Genomic DNA, 27,412 nt, shown 5'->3' on the forward strand with positions numbered 1-27,412 from the left:
CGATGGAGCTCGAAGCAAGAGGAACCTGTCGAGACAGTTTATTAGACACAAATATGACACTGTGACAGAAAGAAGTAGAAGCCGACGAGCTGTATCAAAAATGCCCTTTATGGACTATTTGCTTTTGATAGTTCTATAACATTTCCAGACGACTTGACGGACTTTCTCTGCGGGATGGAGTGCAGGAGCGCGTGCGTAACGGAGTTCTTCTGCCGAAAGAAGAAGAATGTGAAAACTGCGGTGAGCTTAACTTTGCTTTTTGCCACTTTACTGATGCTTCAGAAGCTAATAACAGTGGACACGAACAGTAAAGACAAAAAAGTCGAAGTGAAAGGCAGATGGTGTGGCCCCCAATGCCCGTCATTCAAGAGTAAAAACCTCAAGGCGGTTGAAAATTCTTCTCACTCAGGCGGCAGTGACTCGAAGCGGGCGTTAAAACAACTGCCCAAGAAATGGGACGTGAATAAAATTACATGTACTGAAAATTCCACGATAAAAACTCAACTCTGGTTTCGTCGTTTGAGCCCAAGGTTTCACGAATTTGTTCTTCACAGACATTGCCGATACTTTCCAATGCTGCTGAATCACCCGGAGAAGTGCGGCGGCGGCGTGGATGTTCTGGTCGTGGTTAAATCTGTTATTGAAGAACACGACCGGAGAGAAGCCGTGCGAAAGACTTGGGGAAAGGAGCAAGAAATTCAAGGCTTGAAAATCAAAACGCTGTTTCTTTTAGGCACCCCAGCCCCTGGCAAAGACTCGCGAAACTTACAAGCTCTAGTTCAATATGAGGATCGAACTTACGGGGACATTTTGCAGTGGGACTTCATGGACACCTTCTTCAACTTGACCTTGAAAGAAGTGAACTTTCTAAGGTGGTTCAGCATCTACTGCCCAGACGTTCCCTTCATCTTCAAAGGGGATGATGATGTGTTTGTCCACACCAAAAACCTGGTGGAACTAATTGGCTTCAGGAAGGAGGAGAACAAAGTGGAAAACCTCATTGTAGGCGATGCAATTTTAGAAGCAAAGCCGATTAGAAACCGCCAGAGTAAGTATTTCATCCCCAGAGAGTTGTATGATAAACGCTACCCCCCTTATTTGGGCGGAGGGGGATTTCTTATGTCCTCTCAGGTGGCCCGCAAAGTCTTTACGGTTTCTGAGAGCGTGGAGCTTTACCCCATTGACGATGTGTTTGTGGGCATGTGCCTTCAGAAGCTCAATATTGTCCCTGAAGTGCATCTGGGGTTCAGGACGTTCGGGATCATTAAGCGGAAAGTGACGCGTCTGAACCGGGAGCCGTGCTTCTTCCGTGACCTCATCGTGGTGCACAAACTCGTTCCGCAGGACCTGCTGAAAATGTGGACGCTTGTTCAAAACGAGGACTTGAGCTGTGCCAGACAATTTGTACTATAAAGAATAATTTTATAAAGTGTTTTTTTTTTCAAAGTGAAGCGTTTTTGTTTTCAGTTGCCACTGTGGTGGAACTTTGTGATTTTATGAGGACGATGATTATGCCTATAACTTGCCAGATGTAATAAACCACAAGGTATAATCGTCTTTTGAATATGGTCTTATCACAAGGAACAAATGTGTGCCTTGTGTGATTTATAGGTCAAATAAGTGTCGAGCGGGAATGTTCATGCTGTTTACAACGGTTCTTTGGACATTTCAAGTCGTAAAATATACAATCAGCTATTTTATATTTACACCTATGGGGGACATTCTTATCTACTGTCAAGACAGAAGGTTAATAGACAACCTATTTAAGCTTTTTAGCAAAACAGTTACAAAACAAAACATAATAATTAACTAAACAGCTACAATAAGAGGAATATTATAAAAGCAAATGGAAATATGGTTTTGTAGAAAATAACAATACCAACAATCATCTAAATCAAATGACTTGTTCCATCTAAGAAAATGACAGGCTTACATTTTTAGTTCTGCCTTTTGTTTAACAAACTGCTATAAAATTAGATTTATGACATTTTTGAAAAATTAGACTTCTTTTAATAGAGTTTTTAGTGTCTGAATAAGAAACAATCATATTATAATATTCTAACCAATGTTAAAATGTAGCTTTCAGAAACTTTTAATCTATGACTAAGTGCATGCGGTATATTTCTATACTTCTAATGCTTGTCATACACACACAAAGTTTGTTAGGAAAATACTAAATGTTAAGTTATTATTTACTTCTGCTTTTGCTTGAAAAATATTTATTCTCAGCTTAACAAAACATCAATCAAAATAAATGTTCTTGCTGGTGATCCATGGAAGAAATCAAGTCATACAAGTTTGAAATTACATTAACGGGAGTATTGTATTACATTAGATCAACATCGTTTTGATAATACCCCCACACACACACTAGTCAACACTGTCCACCTTTTAACTGTTATAAGTGAGTTTTGCTTTGGTGTTTGTGTCAAAATCAAATAACTTTTACAAAACTAAATATCTGAAGCATATTTAGATAACAAAAAAAAGCATGACATCTCTATTTAAACATTTTATTAAAAAAAAAAAGATTCTAACAAACAAAGCTACAACGCTTCCATTGACATTAATGCACACAGAGCTCAATTCAAATCACAATTAAATATGAACCGTGGTCACAAAAATACACTTATTAGTAACATTATAAATGTTCTCTAACTCTTCTTTTGAAATATGTTTTAAAGTGTCTGGTGTTGCATGTCTAAGTACAGACAACATTCAATCTCTGATCTTGGGAAAAATACAAAAAAAAAAAAAAAGTCACCAGACTGAAACTGCAATGGTAATTATTTTTCAAATGGATCATAAATATGTTTAGGGTTCACAAAGGAAACTTGAAATCATGTCTTTGAGAACCAACACAAATTAGTGCTTATCTTCAGAGACCCCTTACTGAGACCACACTAAAAATATCTGTTAATTAAGCGTTTCCATTTTTTTGGTAATTCATAGGTCTTAACGGTTTATTTATGGTTGTGAATTGCATTAAGGGACATTGATCTCTGTTTTGTCGACTTTTGATGTTAAAACTTTAACTGTACAATTTAACAGTGGCATTTATTGACATTTTAGTAGTTTGAAATAATATAACGTATAAGAAACAATATAGCAATTAAGAAACAATATGGCAGTTTCTTACTAGGTTTTTGTACTGTAATATACAACACTAACCCTGAGAGTACATCACTTTTAGCTAATAAAAATGTTAATAAAAGTCACTTTTTCAAACATTTTAAGGTTAAAAGTTGTTGGAAGAAAGATCAAGATCCCATAAAGAAATTCAAATTAAATAAACGGTAAAATAATCCGATCTTAAAAAACAGAAAACTGCTAATTTACTGATATTTTACAGTGCACCCTGCTGTGCTTATTAATTCTGGTAATACAACTAAACATAAATCTAAATAAAGCAAACACATTCACAAAACTTTCCATAATATTCTATCATTTTTATCTATTTAACATCTATACAGAATAAATATTCAGACATTTGATGGCAAAATTAATACTATTTGGTTATGTATCTCCATCTGTGCAACAAAGGAAACATTTAGAAATACTCTCTTTATTCTGAAGAAATTGCATATTTAAATCAGTAATTCTCAACCAGGACTCTTGGGCTGACTTAAAAATATTGAAATTAGTTAATTATTAATGTATTCAAATGTAAATCGAATCCAACTTCAAATGTTGCAATACATCAAATCAAGATGTAACCTGAAATCCTAATTCTTTATAATTTACCTAAATAACTACTGATTTTATAGAGGATTCAGTTCTGGAATACAGAACAATAACTTTCTGCATTAATATATTTTAGAAAGTAATGATAAAAGAAGCTGTGTTATTGTAACCCTGCTTGTCCTACACCACCCAACCCGCTCTGAGCTGGGATCGAATCAGCAACTTTCCGCATAGAAGTCGGTTGCTCTAACAAGGAGGCTAAAGACCATGACCCCTAGCGTCTGTTGCCAGAGCACCTTTAGAGGTTTACCTGCACAGCACTTCACTAACTGGCCTCCATTACTCTATAATTGAAGTAGAAATATCCAATGTGTATTTAAGGGGACGGGGGATGGGTTGAATGATGAGGGGCTGTTAAGCCAAAGAAGTTGAAAACAACTGATTTAAATCAATAAATAGCTGATATATAAATATTTGACATCTCAGTAAAGCCTCTATACACGAGTGAAACCTTTCTGCAGGAGTCACATGTCAATTATACAATACATGGACGTTGTATTATATGGGGTTGTAACCTAAACTGTAATCCCTGAAGTCCTCCTTTCACTATCCTGTCCACACACACTAGAAAAACTCAGTTTTGCATGTTTGTGTTCAGTCATCACTATTTTTTAAAAGTTACATTATGGCTTATTTTCAGGCACAGAATCATCATATTCCAATCAGGCTTTGTTTCATATGGTTTCAGTGACTTTATAATCGTGACTGTTCTGAAGCATTCACTTTATAACACAATCAATACAACAGAGTAGTTTGATGTGGAGTTTTGGACCATACCCTGTGTTTTAACGAATCGCACATGTAGGGGTCTGTTCTTCATACCTTGCTTAAACAATCCAGCAGATCCTGGATCTTTTAACCGACTGATCTAATCCGACTGACTGATCTCTGGCTAATTTTTATCCTCAAACATGTTTGCAAATCATTTAAAAAAATTCAAAGATCAACTGATCGGAGATTACTGTGTGTTCAGGTTTGTTGTAAAGGACAGATCTATCCATCCCAGAAATGATCATCTGTGTAGTGATTGGCTGGTGGCAAGACAACAGGATTATGACATCATCTGATTAAGATTCAATTATGTAAGCAAAAGGACATAAAATATGTAGTAAATGAAACTGTTTGTTAAATGATACGCATTGGCTTTCCACATTTGTTTTTATAGGCTGTTTGCACAGGCTTTACAATTTATTTAGTTTTGCCTTTAGACTGGATTTTCTATGTGACAGTACTTAAGTTTCTTAATCCAGCGGCTTTTAAAATAAATTATCCATAAAAATCTCTTGCTTCTGCCCTGCATTTGCATGAAATTATATAATTTATTCTCAAAAAAATAATAAGTCAAATCTAACTTCTAAAACAAAAACAATTAAAACAATCTCAGACATTGCACTAAAGCTGCGGCTGTTGCTTTTAAAGTTTGCTTTTGTATCTAAAAGCCCATTGGTATATTAAAAGTATATATTAGTGTACAAAGTGTCCATATCAATCACTAAAAAGTGCAAATATGTTCTCTTTAAACCTCTGGAAAAAGGCACTGCTCCAGCTTCCAACACAATTTTTGTACCTTTATTTCAAAATGTTGATTACAAATTAGTTTTTTAAAATATATAAATTTAAAAATTCTGATATCTAATTTAAAAAAATATTTTACAATACTGTTATTCTACCTTATTTAATAAAGTACTCTTGTAAGAAAATATCAGCAGTTCGCACATGCTTTTAGTGCCACCTTCGTTTAAAAATACACAATCTAATCTGTTTACTACTCTGGGTAGTTTTGTGCTTACACGCCTGTTGTTACGACAACAACCCCTGAATGAATTTTGAAGGACAATACTATTGTGGATCATTTCAAATCGTCAATAATTAAATCCAGCCAAATGAGCAATTCACATACGAAGAACAGACCCCCAGACCAAGCAGTTTACGATTCTAATACTGAAGCAAACACAAAGACCAAATATATCATAAATAGTCTAACAGCATCTTTAGATTCCCATCAGTGAGCTCAAGTTTGGCACCACCTCTTATTAACTCAGTCACAATTTTTATGAGAAGCACCAAGGCAGTTCTGTGATTCAACCTCTGAAACATTCAGGAAAAACAACATTTTTGTTAGTTTGAGAAGTGAAAAGTCGCAGGACGAGTGTCGCAAGAAATTTTAGCACATTATCTGAATGTTACGCATCTCAAATCTGTCAATTTTAAATCTTTTGGACATAAGCTTATCTTAAAAGGCTGCTTTTTTACTGTTGGCTATGGTGTTAGAGATTCTTTACAAACATAATAGTGTGACAACCACAAAATATACACAAACACTACACACTAAACGAGTATAAAACACTATACAAGAAAACTATTTTCAAACAGATTACACAAATCCAGGTGAGCCACCTGTGAAGTAAACAAAGCAGATGCACAAAATGTACACCTGTTCATGAATCTGTTGTGCTGCTCAAGTATTTTTGTTCACATCGACACCTTTTAGATTTTACGCTCATTTCTGGGTAAATTTCTACATCAGGTGTGTCTGGTGACATGTGCTAAGAAAATGATGCTGATTGTGATCTCTTAATGGGACAGTTCACCCAAAAATGACAATTCTGTCATCACTTACTCACCCTTCATTTATTCAAAACCTGTTCCAGTTTTGAATACAAAAGAAGATAACCACTGACTTCCATAACCACTGACTTCCATTATGTTTGTTTTTCCTACCATGAAGGTCAATGGTTACAGGCTTTGAGCTTTCTTCAGAAAATCTTCTTTATCGTTTAACAGGATTACAGAACTCAAAGATTTGAAACCACTTAAGGGTGAATAAATGGAAAGTACATTTTCATTTTAGGTGTCTTATCCCTTTATAACATATAATAGGATGTAAAGGATATAATTTTTCAGTAAAAAGACAGAAATCTCTCAGATTTCATTAAAAATATCTTAACTTGAGTTCCAAATATGAACATTTCCTTTGAGTTTGGATTGACAAAAGGCTGAAGTAAATGACAGTTTTCATTTAGGGGTAAACAAACTTAGTTAAGGCCAATTTACACTGCACTGACAGACAGAAACCAACACAGACAATACCCCAAATTACACTGCATCACTTCTCAAACATTCCACGATCCAACAAGTGCCAACTAACACCTTCAAAAGCAACACGCTCCCCTTTTCCACCAAAGCAGTTTAAGTGCTTCTTTAGAGCCAGAGCCTAGTTAAAGTTAGTTTTTGTTTCTTTACATTCAAAGCACCAGTTCTAAACCAGAAATAATGGTTAATTAGCAGCATCAAAACATTACAGAGCTAATAGCAATAACCGTTTACATCAGGAACAGAAGCCGAAGTTACCCTACCAGTGTTTACCAACCACACAAACACAATCTTTAGAAAACCATTTTTGAAAAAGCAGCTAAACAAGATGATAAAAGATTTGTTATCACTTGTAATCTTTGTACAACTTCCAGCAAGCTACATGAACATGCTGAATTCACCATGTCTAGATGCCATGAACATCAATAGCAACACAACGTCCACCATTGTTGTTTATGCCCAGCAAGCATTTGTTTTGAAGATGTATAATAGATGTTTAAACATAGTCGTCTTGGCTAAAACAAGGCTAAATTTGGGCTGTCAGTGAACATCTAATAGAAGTCTAACAATAGACCAAAACTACACTAGTCGTCACATAAACAGAAATGAATGACTACACATATAAAGTCTGTCTAATCTGTCTATTTTGATGACTAGTTTTGGGCTTTACACTGACAGCCCAAGTTTAGCCTTTCTTTAGCCAAGCTGTGTACGTTTAGATGTCTATTAAACACAAAATTGTTTGCTGGGTGGTGTGTTTGCATTTGGCTCTTCCATTCTAGGATTTCTGGAAAAAAAATACACATATGTATTGATGTCAGACCTGGCCCTCAAGCTCACTGAAAAGCAAACCAGTTTTTTGTGTGGTCCCCCTGCAGCAGTTTGTATAGATGGAGATTAAGAGTGATGCTAATGTGTTCATTTGACATGAATACAAGTGAGAAGATCGTGTTCACGCAGCGCTCCATAATTTGATTCAGGGTTTCTGCAGGTTTCACAGAGTCAAATGTAAGACTTTTAAGACCATTATGAATGAAATTTCAGAGTTAAACAGGGCAAAACAAAAAAAAATTTTCTAATAGCCCTACTGGTCCCACGGAAAACAGGTTTAATTGTCCAATCCAAGTTAATTCTTAGCCACATAATTTAAATAATATGTCAAAACAAGCAAACCCTTATTGTATATATATGCACGTTTTTTTCTAACAAAACATTTCTTTAAAAAACTAAACAAAACATAATGGTACTTAGAGTTATCAATAGAGTCTTGCTGAAAGTTTTTTTTAGATGGATTATTGGTGATTGGATGGGTCTTGGCCCAAAAGGGTAGCTTTAATTAAGACCTGTTTAAAATGCTTTAAGAACAAAAAGACAATATTTTAATGAATTTGCTCAGCGGAAATAACTTCAGATGAACTATAGCACTAGCTCTGAACTAGCTCTAAGTTCATGCTGGTGGAAAAAGAGATAATACTGCTCCCTCAACACCAAATTAGCATGGTCGCTATCTGCTAGTGAAGAGTAAGTTGGCCTTTAGAGGAATATTTCTAAAATCTGAAAACCTGATATGATCTGTATATTTGCGACTGACCAGTTATATGAGACTCTTCCAGCAAAGCTACTCAAGTTTTCATGTGGGCCGTGTGTTACGCCTGTTGAAGTCGGTATGTAGAGGCCTTGTCTGGAGGATTTCTGCTGCGTCTCTTCATTCTGGATGCTGGAGCAGGGATGCGACTGCCTCCTCCCAGCCCTCTAGCCTTAGACTCAGAAATGACCATTGTTGTTTTACCTCCAGCTGTGTTTACTGACTTTCCTGAGAGCAAAACATATGAGAAATGCAAACACAAAGCACTTAAAGGCATTAATTGGTCAGGCACACAAAGTAAACACTATTGAATTTTACAAGAATATAAATATAATGTGTATTGGTAGGATGGGGCATTGCGGGATGATTTGGAGTCCATAGGGGGCTTTGTGGGGCAGAAGGGGCTAATAAGGGGACAGTGTGGGGTTGTAAAGGTCTCATAAAGGCTATAAGAGATGAATGATCACCTTGTGCATATGAGTAAGTGCTAGGCTGTATCGCTCTCCTCCGTGAGTTGTGTTTACAGCCCTCTGGTCCCATGAGGTGAGACTTCCAGCCCTGCACACACAACACATGCACTGTTTTGCTGCTCTATGAGGAACATGTGTGAGAGAAGGAGTTTAACACTCATTTTAATGCTGGGGTCAATCCATTTCAAATACAGAGTTGTTTTATGCTTGATTTCAAGCAAATATTCTTATATTATAAACATACACTGTAAAACCCAAAAAGTTAAGGTAACGCAAACCATTTAAAACAAACCTTTTTTGAAAAAAGTTCAAAAACTAATCCTAATGTGTACAGTGAACTTAATCCATTTGAGTAAATGAATCAATTTGAGCACAGCAAAACCTAATAAACGAAGAGAACTAAAACCACTGTAAGTAGTACTGTAAAACCAAATAAGTTAAGGCAACTCAAACCGTTCGAGAAGATCGATTGCAACAAACCATTTGAGTTAAAACGTAATCTATAGTATTTGAGTACAGTGAACTTACTCCATTTAAGTTGAAGTAATGAGGTACTTAAATAACTCATTACCTTTAACACTGAGTTCAAAACTTGTTTCAAATGAGAAGAATTAATGTCCAGCAAATTGAGTTACCTACACAAATTTAATTTGATAAATCTGACTGTTGGGTTTTACAGTATACTATATGGATATTTGAAACGTGTTGTATAATATCTATTGATTTCATGCTGAATCAAAGAAGCACCAACAATGTCTTTACAGCTATTTTCAGAATGTACGCATGTAAACTAAGAACTCTAAAAAGTCAAAAATGTATGTAATGTTCAGTGTATTCCCTGTATCATTCCCTGCTCATATTAAGTTCAATGATTAAAATGTTTTTGTTGTTAACTGAAAAAGTGCTAAATGAAAATTGTATTTAATAAAATGAAAATATTAGATTAATATTTTATGAGAACAAATTTCAAATGCTTTTATATTCTACAATAACAAAAATACACACTCACATTATATACAACACATATTACTTATAATATAAAGGTAAACAGAAATACAAAAAAATTATAAAAATGCCCAAAAAAGTATTAAAAAAAGACCAATAAAAGTAACAATAACATATAAATTTTACTAAAGTAAAAAGGGTTATATTTCATTTGCACTTAAAACTACTATTTTGTTACTTGAAATAAAATAAAATGTAAATATATAAAATAAAACAAAAAATATATAAAATGATGTAGAGTATTTTTTATTTATTTTTTTATTTACTTTTTGTGGCTGTTAATGCATTAGGTTCACTAAGCAATCTCTAAGCAATCTGGTCAAATACATTTTATAAAGTATATCTTAAAAATAATTATTAATAAAAAAAATATATATATTTAAAAATGTTTTATTGTGTTTTACACATAAAAAGAAATATAAAAAAAAGCAGCCTTACATTTAATCTTGACAAATAATGACTATAAGTATGAATTGAATGTAAAGTGTGTGTATGTGCTTTTGTAACATATTAGGACACAAATCTGTATAATGACATGGGTATGACACAGGTATTACAAAAAGGAGGTGAAATACGAGGACATTGGTGACGGCCTCATTACTCAAAAAGCTTTTAAATCGCAAAGAATGAGTAAAGTTGTACACAGTCTCCTGTGATGATTGGGTTTAGGGGTAGGGTGGGGTAAGAGCAATACAATATAGGGTTTTTTGAACAGTATAAAATGAATAGAAATCTATGTAACATATTCAGTTTTCACAAAAACAAACATGTGTGTGCGCGCGTGTGTGTGAATATGAGTGATCTCACCTCCTCCCCTGATGTGAAGTTTTCATGACACAGAGGACAGTGGTTGCAATTTTCATCAGAAGATGGGGCTGACAAAACAAAAAAATCATCATTAAACAAATAATGTTATATACAAATAACATGGTACAAATAGTGCTATATATTGCTTTTCTAGAGACTTATAGCCCCTCATCCATCACTAAATATTTAAAAGTTGGCTAGTGATTTTAATTGGGAAGTAGATGATGATATAAGGTTTAAAAGATCTTACGCATTTTACATGAGAATAATTTTCTTAAGAAAACGTGGTCATCTGTATGTAAAGAATCCTTGTTGTTATTGTAAGAAAATGAAAATAGCAGGGAAATACAAAAGGGTGTGTGTTTCAAAAAGAAGGATGTGACAGGAGAAAATATAACCTAATATGTATTGCATATTGACATAAATGTGCAAAGCAGAAAAGATAAAAATGACATTCTAATAAGGACAAGTTATATATGTCAGGACTGCACCAAAATGAAAAGTCTGGGCCAAAATCAAAGCCAACATTTGTGGATATACTTAAAAACCGAAACCAAAAATCCTTTGTTATAATTATTTATTATTTTCTTATATAAAGTAATATTGTAAGACTTTTACCTCAATTTAAATTATATTGATAAAAAAAAAAAAAACACACGCTTATAAAACAACCACATTATTTTGATGGTAAAACTACAGAGAGGCATTGTTTTACAAGTGTTTACAAGTTTATACTACTTCTATCAGCACATTATTTGAGCAGACTTTGCTCTTCTGGTAAGCATGTGCTTTGTCACTTGTCATTGTACATGTCACTATGAAAGCCGAGTCACACTGCGCAATAACTACGGCTAAATAGAGAGTGAAACAAGCATCCTGAACACCGCTGTGCATTGTGGCGCAGCATCTTTCAACTGAAACCCAAAGTGCCAATTTTAGTTAAGGTGCAAGTTTTTGAGAATGTGTTAACATTATGCCAACATTAGCACCAAGTATGGTGAAGTAAAAACTCAGCTCAACCCCACAATGGAGACTCACGATTGCAAGCAGTGCTCTGAGCATGTTCCGTTAGCTTATCTCGCATGAGGGCTTCAGAGCAGAGGGGACACTGGGAGAAATCTGTCCTCCGCTCACACTCTGTCAGCAAGTGCTCTGTCAAACTCGCAATCTCAACCACCTGACAAACACAGACACAGACACACACACATGTACGTAATACAATAACACACTTTCCAAAGCAATTCAACCAATACAAAATATTAAGGGGATACTTCACCCAAAAAATCATTAGAAGCTAAAAAACACAAATAGAAGATATTTTGAAAAATGTTAGAAAATTAGTACTAGTATACATAGTAGGCATACAAAACTACTATGAAAAGAAACTGGACTACTATCATTGGAAACTGGTCTCAACATTCTTCAAAATATCTACTTTTATGTGCAATGGATAAAAGAAACTTAAACACATTTGGAACAACTTGAGGGTACGGATTTAATTATCGGGTGAACTATCCCTGAAAGAATTATGAGTGAGTATATATGTTTGTACTTGAATATATTGTGTTTAATGAAAACACATCAGTATTAAGCCATGGCCATTACATTATACAATGGCTTATAAAGACACTTCCTGTGTTCACATAAACCAAAAGGGTTGAAGACAAATAAATTTGGGTTGGGTTTAGGAATAGGTGTAGGTGTAGGTTAAGGAGAGAGTACAGTTTGTACAGTATAAAATCATTAAGACTATGCAGAGTGCCTGTAATCCACATATGTATGTGTGCGAGTGTGTACCTGTCTGCATTGAAGACAGCGCTGGAGCATTGGACAGTGTTTCCAGTAGTGCAGGTCGAGTCCATCCTCAGTGAAAGACTCATCTCTCTCCCCACAGAAAATACACAGACTACACACACACAACACCATAATCATCATTAACTCTGAGATTTCATTTCACCTTTATCGTGCTATCAAGACTTTTTCCCAGCAGTACAATGACAAACTGATTAAATGAGTGCCCATTAGCCTAGCGCATTACCCTATCATTTTTCAAATGCATTGTTGAGATTATATTGGCAAATTTGAACAGCTAGACAAGATAAAACCCTTGACATTTGCAAAATGACTGAGTCATTGAAGATTCCACTGACTGGAAAAACTGCTAAATTGAGAATCAATGAGGAAGACACATACTTGTCTAAATAGTTTACAGCAGATGATTGACTGGCTTTTACATCACCAGAGACAGACTGGTTTACCTTCTTTGCACCTGCTGAAACAAAGAAACATAATTAATTTGAATGTATACGCTATACATGTAATTAACATGTACAGGCGGTACTTTGGCAAAAAAAATTATGACATTAACAGTTCATGAGGTTTATTTAAAACAAAATATGTTGTCAGACAAAGGAATTGTTTTCGATCATTGTAATCTTTCATTTGATAAAAACCTGCCAACAGATACTTGAAGGTCAAAACAAAAGCCTGAAGAACAACATTTCTTGACAAGTAGCATGGTATGAATTGCAACTCCTGCTGCAACTGAATAGTGATTTCTATTTTAAATTTATCTTTACCAAATCAATTCACAAAAACAATTACATTTAACACTGAATATGATACCAGTACAACACCTGATTTGGTTGCCTTCTCTGTTTTTTTCTCAGGTACTTTGGCATTGTCCTTCCCTTTCTCCTAAAAAACAGATTCAAATCTTGAATGCATTTCGGAGTTAAATTAAAAGTTATCTCTACAGTCATCTCAGCACTGCACAGCACATCCAATTCTCCAAATGACCTTTCATATATGAAAATGTCATGTTAACAATAAAGAAGACCATTTAGCTTCAGCATTAAAAAGACAATTTAACAAAAAACTGATTAATTCAACTTTGAATAAAAAACTTCTTAAGACAGATCTTTTTAGCAAAGCATTTAATTTGGGACTATCACTGTCACTTTTATGCAATTTATAATCTTTGGTTATTTATTGATTTATTGTAGTGTGACTTTTGGCTTGTTGCAGAGATTTTATACGTTCTTATTTGATTTTATTTGTTGCTGTATGTCTTGTAGCACTTTGAGATTAAGAAAAGCACATCTCAAATATAATTAATCATTAATATTATTTGTGTCACGTTGGTGCATTGAGTAGCACGATTGCCTCACAGCAAGAAGGTCGCTGGTTCGAGTCTCGGCTGAGTCAGTTGGCATTTCTGTGTGGAGTTTGCATGTTCTCCCCTTGTCCGTGTGGGTTTTCATGGGGGCTCCGGTTTCCCCCACAAGTTCAAAGACATGCGCTGTAGGGGAATTAGGTAAGCTAAATTGCCCATAGTGTATGTGTGTGAATGAGTTTGTATGAATGTTTCTCAGTGATGGGTTGCAGCTTGAAGGGCATCATATGCTGGATGAGTTGGCGGTTCATTCTGCTCTGGTGACCCCAGTTTAATAAAGGGACTAAGTCAAAAACTGAATGAATGAATGAATGAATGGATATTATTGTTTAACCTACACTGATCTCCTTCAGCACTGCAAGCTGCTCCTGTAAGCTCCTTATTTCCTCTTTCTCCCTCTCACCTTCGTCTCGTTCTGCTCCCTTTTTTGACTTCTGAAATGAAAGTGACTCTTAAAACTGAAAACATTCTTTTTAGCCCACACATTAATATTTCAAGCATGTCAATTATGAAGCTCAAAGATAAGGACGCTATTAAGACCAGTTTACCTGTGTGTTAATGGTTGTTCCGTCTAACTTTGCAAGCGAGTCAAAAAGGTTCTTGTAGAGGACGTTTTTACGTGTGCTGGAGTCATCAGGTGGCAGATAATTCAGAACTGGTTTACCATGAAGACGGTACACAGTCTGGATGAGTCTCATGGAAAGTTCCCTCACAGAGGCAGAGCTGTGCTCCAATCCACCTGTCAGAAACTAACACACATCACACACAAATGACTTATTTAAAAAGCAATTGGAGAGTATAGAAAGCTATTCATAACAAAAGGCCAGAACATTTTTGAAAGTTCAAGAGAAATAATACTTTTATTCACCAAGGATGCATTAAATTAATTCAAAGTTCCATGACTTAGACAAAACATTTAAATTCACCAAAAAACTTAAGTATTAGAGCTCCCATAAAAATATTACAGGGATAGTTGACTTCTGTCATCATTTACTACCTCACCACTTGTTTCAAACCTGTTTGAGTTTCTTTCTCCTGTTAAACAAAAGATCTTTTGAAGAATATTGGTAACCAGTAGCCTTTGACTTCATAGTATTTTTACTACCATAGACGTCAGCGGCTTTTAGTTTACAACATTTTTCGAAATAGCTTTTGTGTCATACTCAAAGGACTGGAAATACTTGAATGAGCAAATGGGTCTAAAATTGACATTTTTGGGTGAGCTATGCCTTTAATCGTTTTCAACAATAATAATAATAGGAAATAGCTTTTAAGCACTTCTTTTTTTCTAAAGAATCGTGTGAAACAAAAATTCAGCTTGTTCATAACAGGAATAAAATTATTCTAAAAAATATTTTAAAAAAGTAAATAAATAGCATTTACTATTTTAAAATACATTCCAAAGCTATTTATTGTAATAATAGTACATAATACTTCTGTTTTTACAGTAATTTTGATTAAATGAATGCAGCCAAAGTGAGTATAACAGATCTTTGAAAAAAAATAAACCTTTGAACAGCAGTGAATACCTAGAGTAGCCTAAACATATATAATAATAATATTAATAAATTCTATATTTCTAATAAACAAATATGATTTTTATGCTTTATTTACAACATGTAAAACAATGACTTTATATAAACTCTATGACTATATTAAAAATATTTGTGTCTCCCTTTCCTCTCTCCCCTTCCCCATACACAGATCCCATTCATGTGCCCCCAGGCTCTAGATCTTTCGTTTTAATTACAGGAAACCCAATCGCCTCTCGCTGTGCCCTGAAGCCAATCTCATCTCCCGGGAAACCAGCATGCGAAAGGCATTTAGCAGCCATCCCTGCATGTAACCTACAGCAACCATTGAGTAGGGGATCGCCAATGAAAATGCTCAAAATAAAAGAGTGACCCAATAAATATGAGGAACTCTGAGGGGTGTCCAAACTCGGTCCAGGAAGGCCGGTGTCCTGCATATTTTAGTTCCAGCCCCAATTTAACACACCTGAACCAGCTAATCAAGCTCTTTCTAGGATTACTAGACTTCCAGGCAGGTGTGTTGGAGGAAATTGGAGCTAAACTATCAAAGACACCGGCCCTCCAGGACCGAGTTCGGACACTCCTGTTTTAGAATGATGAATGAATAAAAGCGTTTTAAATAAATAAACAAAATCCACCTGTCGTTTATGTACTTTTGGAAACCTGTATAACTTGTATGTCTAGGAAAAATTGAGATGGCTTTTATCTATACAAGAAAAGTATTATCAAATATGTAAAAAAGATTTTATTGAAACCCACTGGTCCTACTGCACCCAACCCGGTCTGAGCTGGGATCAATCTGGCAATTCTTTGTATGAGGGTTAATTGCTCTAACAAGCAGGCTAAAGACCACGGCCTCTAGCATCTTTCGCTAGAGTAACTTTAGAGATCAGAGAAGTGAAGTTTACTTGCATAGCACTTTGCTAGCTGGCCTCCGCTACACATTTTTCAATAGTTATTGAAAATATTTAAATATTATCAATATATCCAACCAAACCATGTAGAGGAAAATATGACCTCAGGCCTTTAGAAAGACCTAAATCTTCTAAGCTGACATACAAAATAAGCAAAAGCTGTTGTTTTATTACAAGTCCATTTGGATTTCAGACTCAAAGCTCAGATTGTGTTGAGCATCCCTGTGAAATTTCACAGTCTCTGTAGCATTTGTGTCACTAGTTTGCATTGCAAACACACTTCATGCTTCACAGATGCTTAAAGAAAAAACAAAAACAGAATTTCTGCAACTGAGAGAAAATAGGGAAGTATAACAACATCATGAGTGCTGAGACTTACGAATGCCTTTCATTAACTGTGCCATGGATATGAAGCTGGCTGTCAGAGCAGACTTGTGTCATTTCGTAGAAACTAATAGTAACAGACATTACGTAGAATTGACTACACCCACTCCGTCATACAAAGGCCACTTTGTGTACAGTCTAATGAAGACCTAAAGAACCTATATGATACCTCTGAGAATTAAATTAACCTTCAGCTCTCAAAAAGGTTAAATTGGTGATTTTTTGGCCACAAAAAAGTATTTGCGTGGTCTTAGAGGTTAAAGCACAATTTAGGTTTGTACCATTTACAAACACTGAAAGGGAAAGTTCGCCCAAAACTGAAAAATCTGTCATCATTTACTCACCTGTTACTAGTTCCAAACCTGTTTGAGTTAATTTTTCTGTTGAACACAAAGAGATATTTTGAAGAAAGATGGAAGCATGTAACCATTGACTTGTATTTGTTTTTGCTATGGAAGTCAATGGTTGTAGGTTTCCAGCTTTCTTCAAAATATCTTCTTTTGTGTTCAACAGAAGAAACAAACACATAAAGGTTTGTAACCACTTGAAGGTGAGTAAATACGGAGTACACTTTCATTTTTGGGTGAACTATCCCTTAAACGTCACTCAATGGCAGTCAGTGCTTGTGTGGTCTCTTAGTCTACTTTGTGTCTCTTGTGTTGAACAAATAAAAAAAAATTCAGTTTAGGCTACTGTAGCTTAAAAATCTTTTAGAAACTTCAAGTCCACATCATGACTAAACAGAGGGCCACTGAGCTGAGCTGACACCCAGTGAGATCATCTGAGGAAAAAGTGAAAGTTAGGCCAATACCCGCATGATGCTGTCAAGGGTGAAGCCAGAGTCCTTGGTGCCCAGCTGTTCTAGAAGCTTCTCAATCAGTTCCAGTCTGCTCAGTGCCTGTCTAGCGGGCACACTGCTCTGCATGGGTCTGACCAGCTCCACAGGAACCATCTGGAGCGCTCTCACCTCCTTAAACAAGGCCATTTCCTGCAAACAAATCCACAAGCTAGCATTAGACAAAGACAAAGAACACGTTTTTAAAGCGATAGTTCAACCAAAAATAAAAAATCTATTCATTCACCCTCAAGTAAATCCAAACCTTAATGGGTTACCATTTTCTGATGAACACAAAAGAAAATCTTATGCAAAATGTTATAAACCTGTAACCACTGACTTTCTTAGTGGAAAAACTAAATAATTTAAGTTAAATGGGTACTGGTTTCCAACATTTTTCAAAATATCTTCTTTTGTGTTCAACAGAAAAAAGAAAGTCAAAAAGGTTTGGAATGTATTTTTTTTTTAAATATTAATACTTTTTTTGTTTATTGCCACAACAGCAACTTATGGCTCATATCTCATAAAAAAGGCAGTACAGAGAAACAAATACTACATAACAGCAACAACTTCATATATCAGTAAAAAACAGAAAGAAAAAAAAATACTTAACATTTTACATTTAAAAACATTCAGTCCTTCATCTTCTTTTCGGCTTAGTCCCTTTATTAATCAGGGGTCGCCACAGCAGAATGAACCACCAACTAATCAGTATATGTTTTTACGCAGCAGATGCCCTTCCAGCCGCAACCCAATACTGGGACGACTGTTGGGGAAAATGGAGCATCCAAAGGAAACCTGCGCAAACACTGGGAGAACATGCAAACTCTACACAGAAATGACAACTGACCCAGCCGAGGCTCGAACCAGCAACCCTCTAGCTGTGAGGTGATCATGCTTTAAAACATTCAATTAAAATTTTCACTTTGATATGTTATAAAAGTTAAATTCATCCTGGAACGACATTTTTAGAAACTTCCATCAAAGTTCCCGTCAGTATAAAATCTAGTAGTGTTTAAAATTTAGCATTCTAACAAAACATTTTTACAAATGAGTCAACCTAGAGTGACCAGTTTGGCATTTAATATTAACAATTTAGTCATGATCTAGTCTCTTATATAATTTAGTCTCAAAATTAACATTTGAAAAGTGTGTTTTATTCATGCTCTGGTTGATCTCTAGCTGTTTATTATATATAAAGCCATTCCATTTCTCGTATATGCACAAAATAATTATAGATTTATAAGGAGGAAGAAATTAAACATTCTGTCACTCTCATCTGCCAATTCATTACCAGAAAGTCTCATAGGACCTGGAATCCAGCAGAAAACAATGTTGAACTGTCATTTTCTTTCTTATCATGGTAATTTATGGGGTGCTTGAATACAAGATTTGAAGTATGCAACAATATTAATAATTAATATAACTTTTAATATATAATATTTCAATTCATATTTTCCAGCAGTTCTCTTGCTGGGGGATGTTGTATGTTTGTGTTCAAATATTCTGGTTCGTGCTGCTGGTTGTCCCAATAAAATTAATGGGTTTTCAAACTAAAAATAGCCACTGAATTACTGACCAGAAAAAAGAAATGCAGACAAAATTAGATGAATGAATCAGAAAGTGAATAGATTTATTTCTCACATCATATAGCACAGGAAAATTGCTCATGCTATTATTAACTTGTCCACCTTGCCTACACTGAATACAGGACAAAAAAAAGTATCATATACTGCAAAAATGCTGCTTTGTTTCAGCCTATATTTGGGTCCAATATGAACAAACCTAATCGTTGGATTACATTATATAATTATTTATTTTAACTTTACATTTAATTTTATATTTAACTGATAGATGCATTAGTCCATTTAAATTTCAGTTTAGATATCTTTTCTACATTATTGCTCATTTCTATAAAGTTATTTTATAATTGTTGTGTCAGACACACATTTAAACTGTACACATCACATTAAAACGACAACTCAAAACTGTGGACGCCCATTGAATCACACAATAAAGGCAATATTCCAAGACAGTAATGGACAAATGTGTATTGGTTGGCAGAGATGTAAAGGATAATGTGGTGTTGATGGCTCGGTAACATGTTAAGGTCTTGGCATTAGTGTTTGACTTTAAATTGTTCACAGCAAGGTGTGGCTTTTGACAAGAAGTATGAGTCACATATCTTTTTGAACATGAGGGCAAAAGTACAATGATGTCTTCTTACACAATGGTGACAGACAGACAACCTGTACCAACATCAGTCAATCAAAAAAAATTAAATAAATCTGTCTGAAAGAGATGTGGTTCATTTCATCACCCAGCAAATTTGAGAGGACATTTTGTACCTGGTGTGGTTATAGAATGATGGTTTAAAAAAAAAGTTGAGTAAACAGTTTATAATACAAATGGAAATAATTGTGATCGGTGATTTCAGAATATACTAACAATCCCTCATGACAGAAATGTAATAAATATGAATATTATTTTGTAACCTTAATGGATAGTTCATGCCATATTCAAATGTACAAGGTTTTTACTCTCCCTTAAGTGGTTCCAAGCATTATCCTGAAGAAGCTGAAAACTGGTAACTTTTAACTTCCTTAGTAGGAAAAACGAATGCTATGAAAGTCAATGGTTACAGGTTTTCAGCTTTCCTCAAAATAGCTTATTTTGTGTTAAATAGAAGAACTAAAACATTAAATAAGAGTGAGTACAATATGATAACATTTTTATTTTTGGGTAAATGATCCCTTTAAATGTGGTAATATTCGAATAATAAAGTAATTGCAGATGTTAATAAGTAAATAAAACACATTCAGCTTCCCAGGTAAGTAAAACATCCTCATCCCTATCAGATAGAAATTGCTGATTGTTTGAAGATGAAGTTCTACAGAACTGCCAACCAAACATGTCAGTCCATTCGAGACTGCTTTCTACATATATTGTACTTGTTATATACAATCTAAAAGCCTACTGCAGGTTGTAACTCTGGTAACCTTTTATCTGTATACATGTTGACAATAATATGCTAATTAAATTCAAATTCACAATTATAGTGGAGCTATAGCAGGTTTTTACATTCAATTTGCAGAGGTAATCTGGAGTTTTTATGTATACATAATCAAATGTGTAATTAGATAGTTCAATGACTAGAAACGTACAGTTTAGCTACATAGAGGAAGAATGTAGTCCAATTAATGAGTAAATACTGCTTGCTGCCATACCTATCCAACATAGCAAAATAGTATGATTTTAACAAAAGCACTTTATGGCATTTGTCAAATTATGTCTTTAGTTCAGCAAAAACCTTTTAAGCATTTTTATTTCAGAGACTGATAAAGTGGTGGTAAAAATATTCAACACGTCATGTTTTTTTCCTGGGAATATTATTTCCAAAGGACCTGTTCACATGTTATTGAACCAGATTTTGGTAAAAACCCAAACAATACAAACATAAAAATATAACAAAAAAAATGTTTGCGTGTAATAACAATGGAATGACACACTGATCTACTCAAATGTATTAAATATTTTATATAAAAGGCTTTTTTGGTGATAGCAGCACCCCAGTGCGGTAAAGTTAAAGATGACTCTCATGTTGAGAATGAGGTCTCAGGTGTGATTTTTTTCACAGACTTCAACAAAGTGTAGAAATCTTGATGGTTCTGTGGGTTTCATTTATCCAAATTGATCTTTGTTTTGTATTTTCTATTGGATTCAAGTCAGGTGATCCTCTGGGCCATTCTACAGCTTGATTTTCTCTGAAAGCCTTTGAGAGTTTCCTTGGCTGTGTTTTGGATCATTATCTTGCTGAAACGTCCATCGTAGTTTCATCTTCGTCATCCTGATAATGTAGATGTTGGACTGAAGCAGATATTATTAGTTTAAAATGACGAAGGACAGAGAATTGCTGAATAACTTCAGAGAGATTTGTGCTGTTGTCTGTGCTTTCACTGCCTTTCTACACCTCCCTTTCTTCATGTGTTCAATGCTTTTTTCCTGTATCCTTTTATTTTATTACACAACTTAATTTGTAAAATAATTATGTTTGTTTTCTTTTCATATATGTAATTCTTTTGTTACCATCAACATCTGATGACAATTTCACGTCAACAGCATCTTTATAAATATGTTTTCTGAGAAATATGGTGGCGTTTTGAATACTTATTTCCCCCACTGTGTGTCATGGTATTTAAGAAGTACAGTAGAATGAAGGAGATCCAAAGATAATAAACACAGATCTTCAAGAGCCAAGCATACCTGTTATACCCGTTTATGTAAATCCAGTTGATGATAATGGCTCAGTGAAATGAGGGAATCTCACAGCAGGGTTACATTAAAGCTCATCATTCATGCATACAGAAAACCACAAATACTGTACATCTGAAAGCTCCGGGCCATAAATGTACACAATGCCTTCAAAAGAATTCCCTTCCAGTCACCTATGAAGATTCTTAGTCAGTCAAGTCGTCAATAAAAGCCATATAGACCTTTACCAGAATAGTTGATATTTTTCCAATGGAAATTTACCTCATCGCACCCAATGACCTGAAAACATGTGAGAAGCGCTTTGCTACAGATGTATTCAGATAAAGTATCTCAGAATTGCTCACTAACCTGTATGAAGGTGATAGCCGGCGTTCTGAGTCTCGAAGTGGAGTCTCCGGCTCTGGAGATCAGATTGTTCCAAGTCTGTTCCACGCAGTGACTGATTTCAGATTTGCCCAGCTGATGGTTGGGAATAAACTCACTTAAAATCGTTTTAAGCAGATTCAGAGATGCAAGAAACACCTGAAATAGAACACAGACATACACAGCTGTTACACTACATGCTAAAACTCACATGCAGAGTTATTATTCAATATAGTCACATTTCGTTTTATAATTAAAATTTCATAAGTTTTCTATTTGCCTACTTAACCTCTTTTTAACTGTGTGTAAGGTTTTAACTGAGTGTAAGGTTACTTTACCTACTTTTCTTGAACTTTTTTTCTAGGCAAGCAAGAAAAAAATTGTCAAATTTTCAGAAATAATAAGTAAAAATTATCTGCCAATGGGATAAGCAAAATAATATTTTAGCTTTAGATAAGATTAAGATAATTAAGATTATTTAGCTTTAAGGGAAAACTTTAAATTGACATTATTTCAGAAAAAATACTGTATATTTTGCTCTCCAATAAAATGCTTCTTGACTTAAGTCTTTTTAGATACTCTTGCTTGTTTGTTTTATTTTAGAACTAGAAACAACACACACACAAACAAACAAACAAACAAACAAACAAAATCAAAGCAAGAAACTTTTTGCACTGTTTGGTTAGTTAGATGTCTCAGAGTTCTTAACTAACATCAGACTTCATTTGGGAGGTCTCGGTCCACCGGTTTGTTTACAATAGTCTTCAGATGGCATTGTTCACACATTTGCAAATGAACTGCACATACCACACTCACACCAAAGTTAGTATTAATCGAAACTTCTGTGAGATTTTATGGTGCTTATAAACATGTCTTTTCATATACAATCTTCTTTGTAGCATACAACCAAAAAAAGTCTTACATATACTATACAAATACATGAAATAGAATTTTAGAACATCACTACTAATATTTCCTCCAAATTACAGCTAAAGTGCATTTACAGATAGAGTCTCTGTAGCTTTTCCAACAACACATGGTGCAGAGTAACGTCAACAGGTCAGCTAAAGCACACAGTTAAATGCTGTGCTGTGTTGATTTAACTAAATAACCGTGGAGAGAGGGTCACTGGAATGTGTCCAGCAGCGGGCACATTGTTCACACTCTCAGTACAAGCATTTAAAAGAGCTTTAGATGAAACTCTGAAAGGCCATGACTTTAACAGTGAGTGATTTATCAGAGGACTGTCAGGAGAATTAAACACAGCTGTCACATTACAACCACAAACATGCAAGGGCCTTTAGAATGCCAAAGGGTTAAAGAATATTTCATTTGCATTCAAAAACCTATTTGTAAAACTGCCTAATATACATCATTAAAAATGTATTTTACGCTTAACTTACATTTAATGCTAATATAATATAACATGCATGTTATTTTCCCCAAGCAAAGCTATTGCGAACAGTTAAAAAAACATAGATGGGTTTCACATGTTAATTTTGAATGCTCAATGTGAAGAATATTTCATATGTGACTGCATGGAGTTATGAAGAAATAAACCTGTACATGACCCAAGTAAAAAAAAAACAAAAAAACATGAGAGGTGACATTTTAAACCTGTTAGGGAAATAGTTCACACACATGAAAATTCTCACCCATTTACTCACACTCAAGTTGTTCCAAACATTTAGAACTTTTATTTTTGTAAACTCAGGTTAGGCTGGACAATTAATCAAAAAGAAGTCGAAATCGACATTCAGAATCTATAATCGTATAATAAATCTAATTTTTCCAGCTAAAATTTTTTCCAATTACTTTCCCTACCATGTGTGGAGCCATGTGACCCCATTCCTTTAAGGCTGGTTGCATAACCCTCGCCTTACTTTGCGTTACATTGATGATGATGATTGGAAGTTGAGCCAGAGATGCCTTGAGATGGCATATTTTCCATTACATTAAATTAATATATACAATAAAATATTTACAAATGTAAGAAATACACTGTTTGAAATATTATTTACAGGATATAAAAGAACTATATTATTTAAAAGAGATGCTGCTTATTTTATACTTTTAATATAAAAGACTGAAAATAATTAGTTTTGTTTCCAAAAGCAAGTTTTTTTTTTTTTTTTTTTTTTTAGCAAAAATTGACTGTTGGTTTAAGGCAATGTCTGCTTTAATTTCAGCTTTTAAGCAATGATGTTTAATAAATTTTCATAGATAGCATGTGTGTTTCCTTTAAGTGTACACCTTTATTCAAAAATCTCTCAGCATCGGGGTTTCTGCAGGTTTAATCAAGTCAAACTTAAGACTTTTTAAGACCCTTGTAAGACCATTATGAATTTAATTTTAGACTAATACATGGCTAAACATCAGTTATTTTTTTTCTAATGGTTGGTTGCCACAACTACATAAAATAAAAATAAATAAATAAATAAATAATAATAATAATAATGTAATTATTTCTTAGCGACATACTTTAATAGTCAAAAAAGACTACTCTAGATTCATACACTTTTTTAATGACAAGTTTAACATTGTTAAAAGTTTATTTATTATTTAGACATTTACATAAATAATCAAAAATATACATTTGTTGACTTTTGGTCCAAATTAATTGAGTATAATGTATCATGTAAGGTGAAATGTTGCTCTGTTATTATCATGAGAAATTGTGTAATTACTTTTAGTTTTCTTTCACTGAATAGGGAAATTAAGAGAAATTGATAAGAATAAGAAGAAAAAAAAGAAGAAAAAAAGGCAAACCGCTTGTAAAATGGATCTCTTTGCAATAAAAAAAATTTTCAATATTGAAAAAAAAAGTTTTATTGAGATGGATTGTTGATGGATGTCGGCTAGATTGGGTAGCTTTACTAGGACAGAGAAAAATTAAGGCCCGTTTAAAATTATTTAAGACTTACAACACAATATTTCAGAGAATTTAAGACTTTTTAAGGCCTAAAATTTTGTTTTTGAAATTTAGGACATTTTAAGACCCTGTGGGAACCCTGAATGTGCACACATATTTAATGTTAAAAACGTGTCAGTCAAGTTTAGAGTGAATAAATGATGATGAAATATTTGAGTAAACTAACCCTTAAAAAGTACAAAATCAATTCATATTGCCATTTACTCAATCTGAGTGACAATTATAATTCATGGTATGTTGTAATACCATAAACCGCAAGATTAATATATAAATAAATAGATCAGACTGGTTTAAAATCAACAGATCAGACTGGCCCCGGTAATGTGAGTGTAGGTCAAATATATGCCTCTCAAAAAAAGTACCTGTTTAACTATAAGGATATGCCATAATGAGCCTTACAATTAAAATCGATCCTTAATTGATGGTGATCCAAGAATTGATTCATTTCTTCCACTTTATACCCACTACTACAAGAAAATCGGTTCAATCGCACTTTCCCTCAAGCCCGAAGCTAAGTTCAACCTCAAGAAAGATAAGCCAGTCTTTATACAGTATTTGTTGCTGTATCACTTCTACAGATAATCCACAATACTAGACAGAACACGACACCTGCTAAACAGTCACGACTATCAGTCATGCTGATGGTGCCGTTCTGTCTTTGGCCTGAAACTCAACTTAAAAAAAGGCAACATGAGAGAAATTAGACAGACAGAGCAAGAGAAAGAAAGAGTAGGAGAGGCCAACAAACAAAAGGTAGAGGCGATAAAAATCAAAGAAAAAGACTAAAGGCTAAAATAAAGTGAGAGCTCTCGTACTGATGACACTTTATCTGTGAGGGCCTTCTTGCAGAGGAACACAGCTGCTCTTGTCATGCTCCGCAGTTCTGCTTTTGAGCTTCCAGACGGGACCTCCATCAGTTTCTTGCGGACTGCCAGCAAAGCATCCTCTCTGTAGGACCATGTCTTGGAATAGGCTCCTGCCACCTAACAGACACAAGAGAAAGAAAGTGAGGATCACATTCCAGAATAACAGAATCCCCCTAGCTGACCTTTTCACCTATGTTAGAGTTTGCAGAGTGCTGTGAGACTGTAAACAACAGCTATGCATGGCCTTCTCAGCTAGTTGTTAAATAGCATGAAAAGGAAGTTGCAATAGATCTTTACTTTACTGTGTGACATATCCAAGTGAAATTGATTCTCAAACATCAACAAAACTTTTATAGACATTGTTAATCATGAATTGATTGGATTTCAAGATTGCTATAATTTGCAAGATCTCATTTAAGAGACAGTTTGCTAGTAGAGAGACCTTATTATTCAAACCTATTGTAACCAATGACTTCCGTAGCATTAGTTACACATAGTTTTTCCTACTTTGGATGTCAATGGGTATCAGTTTCCAACATTCTTCAAAACACCTCCTATTGTGTTTATCAAAACAATAGAACTAAAACTGGTTTGGAACAAGTCAAGGATGAGTAAATGTTCAGAATTTTTGGGTGACCTATTAAAGATTATGGGCCCTATCATACACCCGGCGCAATGCGATGAAATTGTTGTTTGCTAGTTTCAGCTTGTCGCAAGAGTCGTTTTGACGTTTTGCAGCACGTTGTTTAAATAGCAAATGCATTTGTGCTCATATGTGCGTCCATAGGCGTTCTGATCTAAAAAAAAAGGAGGCGTGTTGAGGTGCATTGCTGGTGCGTTGCTATTTTGGGGAACTATAATAGACTGTTCAATAAACCAGATCAAAGCAGGCCTATAGTCCAGCGCAGAGCGCGTTAGTTGTGCACCTCGCTTACACACTGCTTAATACACACATTTAGTACCGCAATACACAAATATCTTTACATATGACAAAAAATTAAAGGATTAAAATATTACAAAACATATTATTATTTAGCCTACATTAATATAAAAACCACTTTCATGCCTTCATCTCGGGGGACTTTTTTCAGTATTATTTATTATATGCATATTTATATTTGCTTTATTAAAAACAAGCTTAAATTTGCCCACCTGTCAGGTTTAAGACCATATGGGGCATAGAAGGTGTATTTGGAAATAACACCGTTTTTTTATCACACTTCATTATTATTGTTTATTTTTTCGTTTGTTGGAAATTAAAACTAAATTTAATAGTTTTGAAACAAATCTTTGCGCTTAAACTAAATTATGTATAGGCTAATGGATGTCTGTGCGAACAACACGTGAAAGTAAAGGATGAGGAGGCTCGTTTACTCTCATTCTCGCCTGTAGATGCTCTATTTTACAGTTTTCTTACTAGTGAATCGCTCAGTTT

General features: G+C 34.5%; 2 protein-coding genes across 4 annotated transcripts in view; one reads left to right on the forward strand and one right to left on the reverse strand.

The window, feature by feature from the left end:
* On the forward strand, positions 1-1,557 carry b3gnt7l (UDP-GlcNAc:betaGal beta-1,3-N-acetylglucosaminyltransferase 7, like). Its single transcript, NM_214777.1, is given in 1 exon segment — positions 1-1,557. A coding segment is annotated over 1 exon segment (1,239 nt). The 5' UTR covers positions 1-174; the 3' UTR covers positions 1,414-1,557.
* A 5,032-nt stretch (positions 1,558-6,589) lies between these two features.
* The window catches only part of cep104 (centrosomal protein 104), a 30,782-nt gene continuing 9,959 nt past the window's right edge, over positions 6,590-27,412 (reverse strand). The window contains exons 11-22 of one of the 3 annotated variants that reach the window (XM_003199077.7): positions 25,927-26,094; positions 22,165-22,338; positions 17,521-17,697; positions 14,428-14,628; positions 14,218-14,313; positions 13,341-13,401; positions 12,898-12,973; positions 12,502-12,610; positions 11,743-11,881; positions 10,705-10,772; positions 8,890-8,980; positions 6,590-8,650 (exon numbers count right to left, since the gene is read on the reverse strand). In XM_003199077.7, coding sequence (XP_003199125.3) covers positions 8,484-8,650; positions 8,890-8,980; positions 10,705-10,772; positions 11,743-11,881; positions 12,502-12,610; positions 12,898-12,973; positions 13,341-13,401; positions 14,218-14,313; positions 14,428-14,628; positions 17,521-17,697; positions 22,165-22,338; positions 25,927-26,094 — 1,527 coding nt within the window. In that variant the 3' untranslated portion in view covers positions 6,590-8,483. Of the gene's footprint in view, positions 8,651-8,889; positions 8,981-10,704; positions 10,773-11,742; positions 11,882-12,501; positions 12,611-12,897; positions 12,977-13,340; positions 13,402-14,217; positions 14,314-14,427; positions 14,629-17,520; positions 17,698-21,804; positions 22,096-22,164; positions 22,339-25,926; positions 26,095-27,412 lie in introns of those variants that run through there. The other 2 variants (XM_005166953.6, XM_073910325.1) reach the window with 2 other exon arrangements.

Source organism: Danio rerio, chromosome 8, assembly GCF_049306965.1.
Source record: "Danio rerio strain Tuebingen ecotype United States chromosome 8, GRCz12tu, whole genome shotgun sequence".
NCBI lineage: Eukaryota > Metazoa > Chordata > Actinopteri > Cypriniformes > Danionidae > Danio > Danio rerio.